The 18,546-nt window shown below is 40.2% G+C and overlaps 2 protein-coding genes across 2 annotated transcripts; one reads left to right on the forward strand and one right to left on the reverse strand.

Annotated features, from left to right (window-relative positions):
* The first annotated feature begins 8,333 nt into the window (after window positions 1–8,333).
* LOC115674379 (uncharacterized) lies at window positions 8,334–10,073 on the forward strand. The gene is made up of 4 exons (XM_030596756.2): window positions 8,334–8,490; window positions 8,614–9,041; window positions 9,462–9,580; window positions 9,693–10,073. Exons 2-3 carry the CDS (start codon window positions 8,626–8,628, stop codon window positions 9,562–9,564), a joined length of 519 nt encoding a protein of 172 aa, XP_030452616.1. The 5' UTR covers window positions 8,334–8,490; window positions 8,614–8,625; the 3' UTR covers window positions 9,565–9,580; window positions 9,693–10,073.
* Window positions 10,074–14,440: 4,367 nt separating this feature from the next.
* LOC115674442 (uncharacterized) lies at window positions 14,441–16,890 on the reverse strand. Its single transcript, XM_030596838.2, has 3 exons — window positions 16,693–16,890; window positions 15,313–15,544; window positions 14,441–14,875 (listed from the first exon to the last, which is right to left on the reverse strand). The coding sequence occupies exons 1-3, from the start codon at window positions 16,779–16,781 to the stop codon at window positions 14,579–14,581; spliced, it is 618 nt and encodes a 205-aa protein (XP_030452698.1). The 5' UTR covers window positions 16,782–16,890; the 3' UTR covers window positions 14,441–14,578.
* Window positions 16,891–18,546: the final 1,656 nt, after the last annotated feature.

Raw genomic sequence — 18,546 nt, forward strand, 5'->3', positions numbered from 1 at the left:
ATGGCCAACAAGAAGAGCAACAGAGAGAGCTATTGTTGCCTCTTTTTGCTCTTTCTTTGGCTCATCCCTTGGGGCGATTGACACCATCAGACCCAGAGACTTGTTGACTTGACTAGCAATGACAATCTTGTTCCCGGAGCCTGAGTCTTTGAGCTTGGCTTCTTCAACGACGCTGTATCGAGCATTTACTGCCTGGGAATTTGGTTCAAAGCTGATCCGAACAAAAGGGCTGTTCGGGTCAACCGCAAGAATCCCATAATTGATTCCTCCTGTACTCTTTAATAAGGTAGGATGGCAACTTAGTACTGATAGACCGGCGACAAGCCCCGGTGATAGGCAATTCAGGAATGCTCACAACGAACATGGACACTTCCGCAACACTTCTTGATTTTGGGAATTTTGTTCTTATAAAAGGCGATGCGGTTATCTGGAAAAGTTTTGATTATCCGACGGATACGTACTTGCCTGGCATGAAAGTCAGGTGGTTCGGTCTCACTATGGATCAATCCAGGATACAAGTCCTCGTTTGCAAAAATGAAGCTGAATCTCTCTCTGTTTCAGAACCCGAAATCCATGTGTACATTACCTTGGCGCCAAACACAAAGCTTAGTCGACCCATTATAGTCGACTGCTAAAGTGAATGAGCCTCGAGATGGATTTTGTGGACTCTCACAAGACCCTTAGAACCTATAAAAAAGAGATGGTTGTGACGTCACTCATAAGAATAAGACGTTCAACTCCCTAAAACACGTATAATTGAGAGACTCAGAATATCAGTGCCTTGGGTGTTTTACGCATATAGGCCGTGGAGTATGTGGGGCATTTCTTGTTTTGTTTCTTACCACAGTAGCAAAGGCGCATATGCATCCACATGATTCGTGATGGCTTCGACGGGCCAATTTGCAGAGCATAACATGGTGGATGTCGATGGTAATATTTCGTTTTTGTCAGTGAGCCATCAGCTGTGCGGAGATTCACAAGGGGGTAATTCTGTAAATGTTTGACCTCGTTTCCATCTACGTGCAAGGAGGGCGACGGCTTCTCGCATGTCAATGGCACAATGCCAAAATCAGCTCTCGTTAGTACAGTGCACATGGGGTACTGTGAGTGTGAGGTCTTGTGCCGGGGTAATTATTCTAGCACGGCATTCATGTTTCGTCAAGATAATCAAGCCGTGTGCGGACTTTATTATGGGAACAAGGAGGACTTCTTGAGGTCCAGAGACGGAGGAAGAGGGACATTCTACGTGCGACGTGACACTTCTTCTGAGAACGGTCAGTTTGAATAGGCTTAAAACAGAACATGGACGTTCAAACTAGTAACTACTTGTAGTTCTAATACTATAATCATAACACGATAAAGACTCGTCTTTGTGCATAATATTACTCGCTCTATTTGGTGATTCGTTCTAGTGTGGCATCTGATATCTTGCAAGATTGCTCGATTGGCCCAATGGCCGATATCCTAATGAACACTTCTTTTTAGTGAGCCAATCAGTCCTACATGAGATAATACTATGTCGCATATCTGCAGCTAACTATGTGTCTTCTGTTCAATTCAATAGGTGTATGCTTGCTGGTTTTGGATATTTAGGTGGTAAAAGGAAGAAATTGCGGTTGATTGTCGCTGGTACTCTGGCTTCCTTATCGGTTCTTATCTGGGTACTCTTATCTTACTTGCAATGGACTAGGCACAAGAAGAAAGGTGAATTCTCGCTTTCTCACACACTCACTGACGAGCCATGTCAACGAGCCATGTCGATGTTCTCTCAGTCTCATGGAATGATTGATTCTGTGAACAATTTTGTAGTAGGAAATAAAGTGAGGAATGGAGAGCAAACGAGTGAGAGCTTGGAGACGACATTTCTCCGAATTGGGGTCGGAGCACCTGCTGAAGATCTCGCAAGAGCAAAGACGGCGGAAATAAGCCAGTAGAAAGACCGGGCATTAGCACTGTTCACTTTTTCCAGCATTGAAGCCGCAACAGACTACTTTGCGTTGAGAAATAAAGAATTTGGCCCTGTTTACAAGGCAAGCAAAGCATATAATCACACTAAGTTATATCAACAGTAATTTTAGATGAACTGGCGAAAAAAAAAATTGAAGGTGACAAAATGTGGATGATGATTCCAGGGTCAACTTCCTGAAGGACTGGAAATTGCGGTGAAGAGGCTTTCGAAGATGTCTCAAGCAAGGATTGAAGGAGTTCAAGAACGAGGTCACTCTAATATCTAAGCTGTAACACCGGAACCTCGTGAGGCTTCTGGGATGCTGCATCGAAGGAGAAGAGAGCAACCTGATTTACGAGTACATGATGCCCAACAAAAGCTTGGTTTTGTTCATTTTCGGTTAGTTTTTTCTTTTTCTATCCGTGATCTGCTCTTTGCTTGATATGGTAAATTGAAAACCTCATTTTGAAATTTCTTGTGCTTCTATTATGTGATTCTACTAAAATGTGGATCCCGCAAAAAGAGTGCTTTTGGATTGGAGGAAACGCGTTGGCATAATCGAAGGCACTGCTCAAGGGATCTTGTATCTCCACAAGTACATTAGTCTCCGAATCATCCACCGCGACTTGAAGACCAGCAACATATTGCTGGACAGAGACAAGAACCCCATGCTATCCGATTTTGACATGGCGAGAATCTTCGGAGAGAATAAAATTCAGGCGAAAACGATTGGAGTTGTTGGGACATGGTAAGTAGACCTGGTGTCTAATCACTAGCCTCATACATTAGTTGCATTTTCCTACTCGTTTACTCAATCGTCCTTATGAATGCTCAAATTCTATATTGGTTAATGTATGCAATGGATGATCGGAGATGTCGGACGTGTTTGCATTTGGGGTCATTTTGCCGGAGATAGTGAGTGGTGAGAAGAATATCGCCTTCTTTCGAGTGCGATCATTGGTTGAACTTGCTTGGAAAAGTAAGTAAAGTACTCCATGACAGACCGTTCTTCATTGATTCTATCATCATCTGAGCTGACAATTTGGTTCAATATAGGCTTGGAATCTACGGTAAGGAGGAAAGCGCAAGGAATTCATGGACCGGACACTAGCCACTTCTTGCTCAAAAAGTTCGGTGGAACGGCTTGCTCAGTAGGGCCTATTATGCGTGCAAGAAAGGCCAATGTATCGACCCACGATGTCGAATGTGGTCTCTATGCTCAACAACGAGACAATCCCTCTGCCTCTTCCGAGAGAACCGGCATTCTTGACCCGCGAGACGGATTCGGCATCGAGCTCAAGAAGGCACAGACGTTTTTCTGCAAGTGAGATCACAGTTTCAGAAATATGTGCCCGGTAAAAAGGTAAAGGCAAAAAGGATTAGCCATCATGGTCCAGTAGCATCTTATGCCATTGAGGCTAATTTATGTTAGATTTCAAGCAAGAGTTGGTAAAGCCAACCACAGTTGTAACTGTTGCTTCATGTATGAATTTAGTCTTACTGTGCACAGAAGGAAGAAAATGGCACGTTACATATGGATGTACATAATTTCATAAACATTCAATTGAAGTTAATTGTCGGCGATTTTTCTAGTCTAACAGATCATTGCGAAACCCTCCAAGAGTGTTCTCGCTTTGCCGGCACGGCAGCGATGGAAGTCGGCCCGGGATCAAACCAGTTCGGCCCGTTGCCTACTCTGCCCATAGAACCAGCTCAACCCGTTTCAATCGAACCGAGCAAAAACAGACGGGCTTCGAACGACGAGCACGAGGACTATTACCAATGTTTGATGTGCTAATTAACACAGAACTTGCTACGCTTTTCTTCTTAATTTGGTGGAAAAAAGTTAGTGCTACATGCTTGCTTAGCCGGAATTCGATGCCCACTTGTAATTTTGGGGACTCTCGAGGATAATATAAAGATATTGGAGTACTCAAAAGCAAAAGAAAAGCTGTGAGCTTTATCATTTGTCATACACCTCAAACTTATCCACCCCACAAATTCACGTGCATGCATGCAACCCAATAACCCTCACGTAAGGAATTTTTCTACCTCGATGTGCGTGAAATCAAAAAGACACACCACTAAGATCATGCCACCTTATAATGTGTAAAAGGTGTATAGGTTGCTTTATACGTACATAGGTATCTGTAATGGAATATTAGAAGTGTATATGCATATGTATTGGAGAAAATTATTCAAGAAGTCCCAAATTTATTGTATAAAGATCAATTCAGTCTTGAACTTTTCAATTTTGCTAATTTAGTCCTAAACTTTTTGACGATTTTTCAATGTAGTATTTCTAATTAATTTTTGCCAGAAATCGCTGACGTGAACGCCAGCTGTCCGTGGCCATCCTACATGACACGAACAGCCGGCATTGACATGAACGATTTTTGAAATTTTCTTTTTATATTTTTTGAATATTTTCCGTTTTCATTTTCGCCTATCAGGCGCCAGCTGTGCCACGTGGACAGCCAACGCTAATTGGATCACCAGGTAGGTAATTTTCGGCCATATCCATATTAATTTGGACTTAGTAAACCAATTTATTAAGTTGATCTCGGTATCTCTTGCAAGTTCAAGAGAGTAGAAATTGATGATGAACGGGATAATGTACCAATTAAGAAAGAGAACTGCTGATGAGAAATAAAATAAAGGGGGGAAGATACAAAATAAACAAATTAAATCATAAATTAGATGGGAAGAAGAAACAACAATTTAGGTAAATTCAATGTGGAGAATTTAACCTAAGCAACCTCATCAAATTATTCAAATATAATATAAAGTAATCCTAAATTTGAAAAGGGAAATAGATATTTCAAAATGATTGTAGATCACGTTTACAAGAGAATTCGGCCCGATCCAGCTCGAGCTGGACTCACTCATTCCCGCCTCCTAAATTTTGGTTTTTTCATGTGGCCTGAAATTAGTTTTACCAAAAAAGTCTTAAATTTATTGTACATATACCAATTCGGTACTAAACTTTTTAATTTGGCCAATTTAGTCCTAAATATTTTGACGATTTGCCAATATAATCCTTTCGAATCAATTTTAGTCAAAAATCACTTACGTGGACATCAACCATCCTGCGTGGCACGGTTAGCACATGAATAGTTACAATTTTTAAAAAAAAATTATGACCTTTATTTCTTTTTTTTCCATTTTTTTCTTTTTAATTAAAAAATACAAAAAGTATCCACATTAATGTTGGCCATGCCACGTAGGACGGCCGATATCCACGTCGGCGTTTTTCCGGCCAAAATTGATTAGAAGGATTACATTAACTAAATTCGCCAAATTGAAAAGTTTAAGATTGAATTGGCGTCTGTATAATAGGTTTGTGACTTCTTTGATAATTTTCTACGAGATAATAAATGTGATAATGTATGCTCAACACTAGGGATAATTATCAAATTAGTCTTAAACCTATTATATGGATCTCAATTTAGTAACGAATTTTTCAATTTTGTCAATGTAGCATTAAACCTTACCCTGAAATTCCAATGTAGTCTTTTTGGCCAATTGCCATCGAAAATTGATGACATGATAGCTAGTTATCGCCGGTTGTCCTACATGGTATGTTAATGCGGACAACTTTATTCAAAATGATGTCTTACATGGACTGCTATGTTAGTGATTTACGATAGCAATTGGGCAAAAGGACTACATTGGAATATCGTATAAAGAGTTAGAACTATGTTGGCAAACTTAGAGAGTTTGGGATTGAATTAACATTTGCACAATAACTTTACGATTGAAATGAAAAGTTCTCCCTCAACACAATGTCCCTCTTTTACTAATTGCCAAGCAAATCCTTTTGGGCAACTTCTCACAACTTCTCCTTCTTATCAAATATTATTCTTCCTCCAAAATTGTTTTAAGAAGAAATCTATTAAGCTTTGAGATAATACATATAAATATATATATATATATATATAATCCTACATGTCAATGTTTGTATATATAGAAAGGTTCGGGTGTTTCGCGTCACATAAAAGTCAAATCACGAAAGACACATGATTTGAAAATGATAAAAGTTAAAATTAGTTCAAATCGATAATGCATGTAATATCTAAACGCACACGGTAAGTAATAGTAGATAGTAAATGAGACTCTAATTGTCAGGTGTACATTCTAATCTTTAATCAAAATTTACAACTTTTCTTTTAACCAAGAGAAAATTTTAAACCGAGGAAAGCAAGAAGAAAGAAAATGACAATGGAGGAGGAGGAGTCAGTGCATCGAAGAAGATAAAGGAGAGAAGACGGGTCTTTCTTTCTTTCTTTCATTTTTTCTTTTTTTTTTCTTTCTTTTTTTTATTTTTTTGTTTAAAAATTATTTTGTCTGTTTGTGTTCATAAAGGAGGGTCAAATATTCTTGAATCTCACCAAGACTTGTCTTCCATCATCAGCTTCAAACTGTCTTTATCGAAATCTACCATTCCCTTTCCGTAGTTTCCAGACACCATTTCATGCGAATTTGCTCCCTTTTTCGGGTTTGAACGTGGTCATCAACCGAGGCACACATTGCTCCTTTCTTTCAGAGCAAAATCTACTGGACATTATGTTCATCGTCGGTGTAGAAATCACTTCGTTACGCTACGATGATAGCGCATTGTTACGTGTGAACCTGACTTGAATTGACGAATTTACCCGACAGTCCATAAACGGACTCAAACATACACACGGCATTGCGATATTTCCACACGAATATGCTCGGAAACTCGACCCCGATCATTGTGTGGTTAGCACGAAACCCCGTGCTTTAGCTCCTGTATGTCTCATTGAAATGGGTTCCTAGTTACATGTGCTTCCTTCGATGGATGTATGTCCCTTGCACACACACACACACACGTTCACCATGGTGTACATTAATTTCGATGGTCTTTAGCAGCAGCTGCAATTGTTCAAAACTTGCTTGGTCAAAAAAACAGGCGTGATTAAAAATTGAAAAAGAACAGCAATAAAGGGAAAGGAGGAATTAGTTTGCTACGGAACATAGACAACTTTTGACTCGTGTCTTCCAAAATTTAAGCTTCAAGTACAGGGACAGAATATTCGAAGGGAAAAATTACGGGGGGATAAAGGGGGGGGATTAGGGGATTTTTGTTCGCTTTTCCAACGTAGGATGACCGTTAGGGGATGAGGAAACCCTAGCATCTTACGTACTTATTAAGGTTGCTGCTGCTCCTGTCAATACTTAATTTGTTCTATGCAGATAAAGGAAAAGCTTCGGGAGGAACTGGGCACCTTCTCAAAGATTTTTCGAAGTAAGCGACGTTCTTTTCTGTCATGAATTACCAAACGTTCCGCATGGCTTGAGACCAGATCGAGCTTGTTCAGGAATTGGGTACCTTCTTGAAGATTTTTCGAAGTGAGCGACATTCTTTTTTGTCGTGAATTACTAAACGTTCCGCGCGGCAAGCGGAGCTAGCTACAAGAGAAACAGATTTCCATTGGAGCTCGATGTAGGTCCTACGTGATTTGTCGTACATGACTAGCTCGATCTATCACGACGAAAGTATCATAGACTATAACTGGACATTAGGGATGAAAGTTGCTCACCAAAGATCAGTATATAACAAAAGCTAATGTGGGCATGCCCATATGACATGTCCATATGCCATTGGACATGGACACAAGCTTTTGCATATATACCAATGACTATAAACGTTATTTAAAATGACATAAATAGTCCTTGTGTGCAATATAGTTCCCTGAATTTTTAATTTGTTCAATGTAGTCCCTAAACTTTTACCCAATGTATAACGTGGTCTCTAAACTTTTAAATTGTTCAATGTGATCCCTGAACTTTTAGTACATGTTCAGTTTGGTCTCTGAACTATATGAAAATGATTAACATTGTCCTTCCATTAAATCAAGTTTAGGAATAATATTGAACATTTTCATATAATTCATGGATTAAATTGAACATGTACGAAAAGTCTAGGATTCACATTGAACAATTCACAAGTTCGGGGACTTGAATAAATTAAAAGTTCAGGGATCACATTAAACAAATTAAAAGCTCAGAGATCATATTTGATCAAAATTCAGAGATCATTCATGTCATTTTCCCTTCAAAATTCTAGCATTGCTCTTGCATGAGAGATGATGCATCTATTAGCCGCCTCAAAAGGGCCCAAAGAAGCTGTAGACTGAGCTCTCCTTTGAACTCCTTTTTCGTTTTTTTTTTTCCTTTTTGAATCCTTGGAATAACATTTTCTGATTATTATCATTTTTTTTCCTTCATTCTTTATTTTTTTTTTCCAAATTATGGTCACTGAGATTCCTTGTGGTTCAAGGAGGCAAAGTTGAGGATATTGAAAAAGAAATCTCTCTCTCTCTTTCTCTCTCTCTCTCTCTCTCTCTCTCTCTCTCTCTCTCTCTCTCGCACACACACACACAGTGAGCTTAGGGGGGTGTTCTTGAGGTGACCCCAACAAGCATATAAACCCACCCCAAACTCTCATATCCATCACCAATGATAAGTTGTGCTCAGTACAAATCTGTCTTCACTTGACTCCTTTCTTTCCCAAGGTGAGTTTTGAAACTACAATGTCATGTGTGTCGTCATGAGTCATTACCTCCAACTTTAATTATGTCAAGCAGTAGAAGCAATGTTCTTTCATGCAAAAACCATCATTGAGCTTTGGTGTTCAGGTGTGATTAAAGATGAGCAGACCAGGAGATTGGACCTGCAGGTCGTGCCAACACCTGAACTTCCAGAGGAGAGAGTCGTGCCAAAGGTGTGGAGAGCCGAGGATGGGCGAGAGAGGCGGTGATTCTTATGGGGGCTTTGGCGGGAGGAGCGGCTCGCCATTCGGGTTCACGGGCCCGGACGTCCGACCCGGCGACTGGTACTGCAGCGTCGACAACTGCGGGACTCACAACTTCGCCAACCGCTCGACCTGCTTCAGGTGCGGTGCGCCGAGGGATGAGTCAGATGGTGGCGGCCGTCGTTATGAGAGTGAAATGCCTCGGTCGCGAGGTTTTGCAGCCAGTGGTGGCAGCAGTGGTGGCAGCGGAGGTGGCAGCGGAGGTGGCAGCAGTCGCTGGGGGTGGAGAGCTGGTGACTGGATTTGCACCAGGTAGGGTTTGATATCTTCATGTGAAACATACAAAATGGTCGTTCATGAATTTATCATTTGATTCATGAATTATCGTATGCTCGTGTGCATGAAATATCACACTAACAATCTCACTTACTCAAAGTTCACTATGTTTGATTATGCTAGCTAGCTGTTGGAGCCTTGACTCGAACTTTATGCACGGGTTGCTCCCATTCTCTTTCTTCTTTCCTTTCCTTTTTGGCTCTCATACAGACTCGACAAGATCATTCTTATGCACGGCGTGAATACTGTCAAAAGAAAAAAAAACTGCAGAAGTGTCGAGCATCAGCATAGACCCGAGCAACTGCAGACGTAATTACAGATGTAAACACAAGCACGTGTACTACCGGGAACGTTATAATTAATTTCTTTTCAATTTGTGCACTGTGAAATGCTCAGGTCAGGATGCAATGAGCACAACTTTGCTAGCAGATCAAACTGCTTCAGGTGCAATGCACCAAGAGAATATTCATCAGGTGGCCGGTCTGATTATTCTTCTTGAAATGTTCCATTATCTGGTATGTAACTACTATCTCTCAGACAGTAAACTGCAGAGAGTGTGTTTTGAGAGTGATATTGAGCCGGTTCGGCGAGTCACGGTCACATGTCTTGTGTTTCTTTGTTCTTCAGGAAGAGCCTGGAAAGAAACGAGCAAGAAAATGCAGCCACTGTCTTCTGTCTCTCTTTCTGCCAAGAAAACATTTTCCATTGGAGTTATTTGGTGGGCCTAAATGACAGATCAAAAGAACATAAAGAGAGTCTTCTTCTTCTAATTCTACTTCTTCTTTTTTCTTGTTTTTTGTCCGGTTCTATGGTGTTTTTATGGTCTAGTTTGTTTTTGCATAGCATTGTAGCTTGCGGGTTAGCAGTTCCTATATCACCTGTTTGAGAGGGTTTTCTGTGGTTATTGCAGTACTGTCTGAGAATTTCTTTTATCTCCCCTCTTGAATTTTCTTTTAACGGTATTTACATTTTTGCCCTAATTAGGAAAGTAATGGTACTTGGAAAACATTGCCGATCTCTCGAAAAAATTCTTGTATGGAATTGGACCATATGAGCCCACTCCATCTCCACCATTAAATGGTGCGAACCTCACATGATTTAATAACTTAAATGAAGTGATTCACGGGCACCGAGTGCATGCAAGATTGAGCGATTCTTTGTTTCCTCTTCTTTTAGTTACAACCCCTCTGATCCTTTGCTTGAGGATATTCTTTCGTTTGAAGTGGTCAAAAATAAACTTGACTTAGAACTGCAAATTCATTAGGCCATGGATCTTTTGGCAACTGCATAAAAAATTATTATATTATACATGCCTTTGGGGAAAGAAACTGAGATGAGTGGACCCTGTTCTCTTCATATCTGCAAAAGCTGGGGCATTAGTCAAAGAAGATAAAGATCATATGCAATTTCAAAATGGCATAAAGAGGAACTACACAGCGTAATCTAGTAATGATTAATAACACTAAGTTTTATTCGAATACTCTATTTATTTTGTCTCTCAGCTGATCTTAGGTCAGTGATTCCTGGCGTATAGTTTACTGGCTAAGTTTGGCAATCTGATGCAATGTGCTCTTGGTCACATCTGGACTAATTGATAAATCATAGTCAAACATGAGATGAGTGTTATATAAACCATTATTTCCAAAAAAACTTAAATCGTTAGGAAACTAACGAGTCAACAACCTATGTATATATGTAGCATATTACTCAACACTCTCCTCGCGAGTAAGGAGAGATGCGTGAAACACAAAGTGTGGATGTTACCACATCAAACAGACAACCATAGACGTAAAAATGGGCAGAATAATAGGTGTGAAGATAGAATACATACAAGTCAGGATTCTAACGCATGATCTGTACTTTAACACCATATTAGACGAACCATTTTTCCAAAAAACTTCAGTAATTAGAAAACGAACCAACAATGTATATATATGGCGTATTACTCAACAAAGAGTAATGCATGGTATATATCTACCATAGTATGCATGCCTTCACGGGATTTAATTTCAGAAGGGAATTCAGCTCAAGACCTGCTCTAATTTTTCACCCAGTTGAAAACTCCCAGACAAACGATGCAACAGTTAAATCATGAGAAAGTTAAAGTATTAACAAAATAGATCTCACTGCAGATTCAACTATCGGAATTGCTTCCCAGTTCACCCTATTTCTGTTGTACATCTATAGCAGGAAAAAGAATCGAATAGTAGATAGAATAACTTCCCACATTCATCTTGCATCATCCTATGTTTTCTATCAGAAATAAATTACTTACTGTAAAAAGTAGGATAAAACTACAGAATATCTCTACCGTGATTTCTCATAATTCTTGTCAAGGCACATAGTAATATGCCGACACGTCATAGATTTGCTTAACCTAGGTTTTAACATTGATTAATGTAAAGAGGGCGCTAAAACAAGAAGATGGATCTGCTTTTAAAGAATAAATTCACATAGGATTCCAGAGCTTTTAAGGGAACAGCTTTTAAAGGTCCCCTCATTGACCTGATGGGTATTTAACCGCAAGATTTATTACTGGTCAAAAAAGAAGCCCAACACCACCTTCAATCAGTGCCCCTGCTACTACACTCCATTATTTAGCTTTTTGCAAGATTCTTTGTCCTGCTTTAAGCATTTCCTTTATGTTACTTCACTTGCTTTGCTGGTGTTAGTGAAGTACCTCCCCACTGATGTATCAGCCAAACAAAATTTAGGATTTTTATATGACTCATAAAAAAGAAAAATTAGAATTTATATGTCCAAGTTGAAGCAGCTATCATTCAAGTAGTGCTCATTCTTCCTTCCTTCCTTCCTTCCTTTCAAGCCATCAAGTGCCTCTCTCTTTTTAGTAGACAGAGAGAGAGAGAAAAGAGACTCAGTAGTGTTTAAATGAGGAAAATACAACAGCATCGTACCAATGAACTTATCTTCCCTGCATTTCATTGATCACATGGTATCGACTACAATATAATGGATTAATGCAATCTTCTCGGACAAAGAAATCCGGATATGTGCGCTAACATATAGCTAGATCAATAATAAATGAAATGCAACATCCATGATAATTATTCACATTAGGTATCATAGCATTCTCTTTTAAACCATTTCTCTCTTGGTTTAGTAAGATACGAGAACGTCCTAAAGCGGTCTTTAAGAAGATGCAATCATAATTTCCGTGTTCCGGACGCATTCTAATCTAAAAAAGACAGGATATCTAATAAAACTCATGCGCAAGAAAGAGCACCGTCGTCCTCGTAAATCATAGAATCTGGACCCAACATCCATCTTATCAGACAACTGCAGTGTATCAAGTACAAGAGTTGAAAATGTTAATCAATACTGTGATGGTCAAACGGTAGCAAAAACAAGATAGCTTTTATCCAATTCAAAGCTTGATAAATTGACTTTATTCACTTTTTAAAGTTCTCCCCTTTCGTATTTATTCATAAATTTAGCATAACGCACACTCTCTAAAGTTCTTTACTTTTATCCCTTTATAAAAAGGAGCCTTTGATGTCTCACACATTTCAACTACAGTTGGCATGCTGCATTATTTCTCATGGGGTAATGCACCACTTAAGTTCATAGAAAACACACTGCTAAAGCCATTTACTTTTTTGTGATTAATCTCCTTCAGATTAATAAATTACATTATAATGTGGATACCACTTGCTTAGATAAAGCAAAGTTACGAAGCCGTACTAACACCCCGCAACTACATGTATCAACAACCTTTTTTTTTGGGTTTAAGACAGATGCATTTATCAATAACTATAGTAGTTCAAAGATGAGTGCATCCCCAAGGTACTTTTGGTGATGAACAATCGTAATGTGTCCTCATCTTCGATTCTGTAACATTTCCATAACAACAAAATTAAGTTGCTCTTCTTTAATCTATTTCCAGCGATTAGCTGCTAGGGTACAGCAGCAAATTACAAAAGAAGTCCTTGCTGCATTTAAGATGCTGTTTCTGTTTGTGTTCCTACTATTAAGATGATTTTCTAATGGAGAATATCAGAAAACTAGCTGAGTATATTCGATGGTCTATATGTTCTTTAGTCTGAAATTGCTTTTCAATCACTGTTTTATGACCTCAAACAATCGGTGGTTCTCAGACTTGTGATGTAAGTGCTTATCTTTGGCATCATTTGGGCTCCTTAGCACACTAGATATGAGAATCTAATTTGGTTGTTACTTAATCCAAATCATCGGGAGTTCATGACATAGAATTCCACAGTTCAGAATCAACACATTGATAGACCAGGGAAGAAATAGAACCTTGTCACATGGGTCTGAAGCTCTGCTAAGCAGAAGATTTTACAAGAAAAACAGCAACATGCAGCATGCCTTCAGAAAGAGCATGTCAACAAGCTTGCCACTCTCTTGTGCCCCCACTTTGTCCCTTTTTCGGCATCTGTATTCCTTCTTTCTTTTTTTTCGTGAAATGTAGACGAAACTGGGAATTGTAACAGGTAAGCGGGCTCTTCTCGATGGTTCACCTACTAAACTTGAAACCGCTTTTTTTGCAAGGCTTTAAGAAGTGACATTGAGTTAATAATGCTGCTATTGGCAGATTTTTAGAATTGAAGTAAACCGATGCCTGAAGGAAACCCAGCATCCAGATTAGAATGGTTACAGCAGGTCCATTGCCAAATTCGAATGGGATTATAATGCACATAACGCTACTTTCAAGAGGGCCTATCAGGGATAGACAATTAAGTTCGCTAAGAGTACTTTGCTAACCGTCCTTTTTTTTCTGCAACAGTAGCTTGGTACATAGAATTCGTAGAAGTTCTTCAGCAGCGCAGAATTAGTGATTGCGAATCGCAGAAGTTCCGCAGCTTTGCAGCACTAATAAACCTCTACAGGACACGTAGGGATCATTTAGGGACTACAAATAATGTGCATGTGGCCACCAGTTTATGCATAACTTGCCTGAAACAGAAATTAAGCAGGTAGGAAAGGAAAGGAGCCTTAACATGCTCATCACTACCAACTTTGCCTAGAAGCTTACAATAGCCAAGTAGGAAAAGAAAAACAAGTGATCGTTGCGGTTGAGGACAAAGCAGGAACGGCATGAAAATTATTAATGACCTTCAAAGAAAATGAACTTAATTGGGTAAAAGCAGTAAAACATGAGTTTCTGAAGATGTATTTGACAGACGGGGATTACAGTTAGGAGTCTACTTCCCTCAGGTAAAGACAGTTTTGTCTTTACTCTTTGTTCTCTGAATCTTAGTAAGCAATTATTGTTGTTTTCTTTAGTCTGCTAACTTGTGAGTTCAGCATAAACCTACTCACTTGTGCGAATGAATCAGAAATAATATTGAAGAGATACTGCTCTGTCATAACAACCACACATACCCAACAAGCCATATAAAACTCGCATTCCAATTGATTTCAAAAGTTGACTGAAGATCCATATGTTAATGTAAGACTCTCCAAAATTTTGACAACAAGAATCCTAACAAAACAAGTGACTTTCTCAATAGAAGTGTTGCCTATGATTCATCTCATTTCAGCTTAGATTTTGATGAGCTCTGCAGTGGCTTTGCAATAGTTCGAGCAGGGGCAGGTCTCATGGCCTTCTTCACATCATATTTAATGGATGATAAGGCACAGATCAATGCAATCAACATCGTCGGATAAACATAGACTGCCTTTGCAGGATCCACATTCACGGGCTTTCCCAAGATTCCCTCCTTGACAAGACCCCAAATTATCAGCAGTGTCCCAAACATGCTCATCCTCCCTGGTTTTAGCAGACCGACGATTGCTCCTGCCACAGAGAAGTAGCTTCCGGCAAGAACCTGGAAGAATCAACGGGTAATGAAACAAAATGTCACTAACTCCAAATTAACAAGGAGCATGCAAGAAGTTTGGTTGTATGACATCTCAGACACTCTTAAAAAAAACGTGACACTTCCAGCATTCTATCGCGGGTAGAATTGGGACACTTACGAGGAGACAACTGTAGTATTCACATCAAGCAAAAGAGCATGCCAGGGAAAAAGTACCTACGCAATAACTGTTTGCCTGTAATAGATGCTGGAGTTTTCCCTTAAATGTGTCAGATTAAAAAAGAAGCTGAAACAACAAGCTGTTATCTAAAGAGCGTAAATCTTTTACTTCGTGATCATGCACATGCACTGCAGTGTGACAAATGCACAATTTATGTCGGTGTTTAACTGAAAAAAGGAGCATGTGCAACAGGAAGATGAGACAGAAAGATCAAACGAAAAAGAACCTCCAAGCGCTGTAGATCAACTACTGCCGAGGCTTCTTTCACAGTAGTTAGATTATAGATATCTAGCAAATCATTCCAGCTTGGAACTGTCATGTCCTTTACAAGGCCATTGACAACAGCTCCGGGGTAGAGAAGGGCCTTCACCACAGGAACAGGGATTATCTCACTGGCAATAAGCTGAGATGATGTGACGTGTATCGGGGTCGAACACATACCAGACCTACATGTGACCCTGCACGGTAGTCCCGAACAAGATCAATTGACTTAGAAAAATGCTTCAAAAACGATCCTCCACTTTCTTCCGTGTTAGTAAAACTACAAACTTTGTACGTGAATTTGAAGAGAAAAAAAAGATACCAGCTAGAGTTTCCAACTGTATATTAGATCTCAAACTATAACTGTCTCTTAGTAGAATGTCTGAACTTCATTGAGCAGTTATCATACTTCGAAATCTAAACTATCATAAGAGCCAAGTAGGCGTGGCGGAGAATAGAACAAGCCGGTGCAGTATTAACAGACTAACTACTTTGCACGGGAAAGTATAAACAAGGTGTTATTTGCCAGAATACCAGTCTACAGGAGCACTTGCCAAGTAGTAGTAACCACTAGTTTCCAATGGAAAGACTACCAGCTCCCGGGGAGTAATCAAGAAACGAGGTTTCATTACGTAGATATACTCAATTTGTCAAAATATCAGATGAAGCATGCTCGACCGATTTCAGTTTTTCCGTTATCCCAGGTTAATATTTAGCGTAATACTAAGATCTCCCGCTCCGTCACGACGCGGTAGAATCGCAAACGGACAAAGTTATTTCCTTTCTTCCCCCTCCCCCCACGCTGAAAACACGTCCCAACTCCAAACCAGTGACATCCTAGATCTACTCTATGCTCGACAGAACCTCCATGATTCTCTTTCCTTAGCTCAGAAAATAGCCCATCAACTCTTGGGTACTTGAAGAGCAAACAGAAACACTGGCGAGGACCGCCCGTCGACTACAGCGCGCAAGAACAGGCTTCTCCATGCACACAAGACTGATAAAAACGAAGCAACACCGCGAATCACTCCTTCAAAGTCCCTTCTTTTTCCCTCCCAACCAATCACCAACCAAACAAATAGAGAGAGGATTCCATCATCTCCGATCTCTCCACTTAGCAATCAACAACGCGCTGCTTCCGGTCGAACAATTCTATGTAAAAACAGAAACATGCATGCCAAATCACACCCATACTCAAATTTCATTCGTCAGCGACAGCATTCGAGCTCGGCCGCCGCCGCCGCGGCGATCCGCCGGCCGGCGAATCGCCGCGGAACACGGACGGAGAAGAGAGAGCAAGTGATCCGATCGCGGCGAAGGTGTGGGGGGAGACAGATCGAATTACCTGAAGAGAGGGATCTGGAGGATGATGAGGAGGAAGTATATGCGGGAAGCTATCGGTGGGACTCTGCTCATCCATCCCCTCGACGCCATTGATGACGAACGGACCTCGCGATCTGTGCGTCGTTCGCGTTCAGAGCGAGATTTTCAGACGACGAAGGAGAGAAGAGGATTGGGCTTTTTGAGCGAAGAGGAAGACGTCCAAGTATATCTACGCATCCTATCGTGTAATTACGGATATTATTTGATATTCCGTCATTTTTTAAAGATAATTAGTTTTTTCAGAAAATTAAAATTTCTCCAATTTTCTATGTATAACTTCGAGTGCAAGGAAAAGTCGAGTTACCGAGTAAGGACATAATTTTTAGGTATTTTCTCTTTTCGTCCCTAATAAAGAATTCACGAGCAAATGGATAATTTATGAGGAAGGCATTCGAACCGAGCCTGAGTCTAGAGCAGAGGCCAGACCCGAGCTGAAGAGAATGATCAGTATCAATTTATTTTCACTTCGTGGAAAGTGATAATAATTTTTCGATTTTCTACGATAATCGTATATTGACATGATAAAAATGTTGTGATTTTTCTTTTTGTCTTTTATGCTCATTGAGAGAGAGAGAGAGAGAGAGAGAGAGAGAGAGAGAGAGAGAGAGAGAGAGAGAGAGAGAGATGGTGGTTGATGTCATAAGATATCGAAAAGAAAATGTCATTGACGCATGAGAGCTCAAATGATTGGACGGTGCAACCACAGAACATACATGTTGTTTAGTGGGTGGGACATCCTTGTATTTTTTTTGTTAAGATAATGAGATGCTGCTTTATTAGGTTAAACATGACTACCAACGGCTTTATAGTAACTCAAATTTCTGAATTTAGGTATCAACCAATTTGACATGATCCCGTCAAAGGGAAGGAAAAAAAGTATTCGGAAATTTCCAATCGATTAAGGACCCCAAGAAAATAAGGTTATCTATTATCGGACCGACTGGGTTGGCGACATATGAGCGAGACCTCCTCATTTTTTCTACGTAATATTCTTAAATTTGATTATTTGCTCGTGAAATGACATGTGTATTTTTCGATAGTACGGAGGATTTCATTACAAACATTTGCTGAACCGGTTGTGTCCAAGATAACATTAGCAATTCTTGCAGAGAGAAAGTGCCCTTCAAGTCCTCATCAGCCAGAGTTCCATTAGTAATAACTTTTCTTTACGAGAAAAAGGCCGAGAAAGGACGATCAACGCTTCCGATTTCCTCCTGCTGTTTTCATAATACATTAATTAATTGTTTTTTTAGCCAGTATCATTGTGTGTTCGTTTAAGATCAGTAAAAGGGTTAATACCATGAAAAATTCTAAACTGGTACAGTTGTGATAATTTTACCCCAAACTATTTTTTTTACCACGAAAAACTTCAAACTGATACACTTTTGACAAATTTACCCCGAATTATTTTTTTGACCACCAAAAACCCTGAACTGGTATACTTGTGACAATTTTACCCCAACTAATTTTTTTTTTTTTTCGAATTTTTTTATTAATTTTTTTCTTTTCTTTTTTTTTTCCTTAATATTCTTCATCTTCAACCTTTGGCCGGTCGCCGGTCAGGCGGAAGCCGGCATGGTCGGCCCCGCCGGCAGCTGGCGAGGCTCGACCTCGCCGGCCGGTGACGAGAGCTCGCCGGCGGGGCCGAGCCCTCGCTAGATCTGGCGAGGCTCGACCTCGCTGGCGCTGAACGAGGCCGACCTCGCCGGATCACGGCGAGGGCTCGGCTGGCCGGTCCCATTGGCGAGGTCGGCCTCGCCCTAAGCGCCGGCGAGGTCGGCCTCGCCTAGCGCAGGCGAGGTCGGCCTCGCCCGCG

This window comes from Syzygium oleosum, unplaced genomic scaffold (genome assembly GCF_021117445.2).
Source record: "Syzygium oleosum isolate NSW1041296 unplaced genomic scaffold, Sole_v2.1 Sole_v2.04, whole genome shotgun sequence".
NCBI classification, from domain to species: Eukaryota; Viridiplantae; Streptophyta; class Magnoliopsida; order Myrtales; family Myrtaceae; genus Syzygium; species Syzygium oleosum.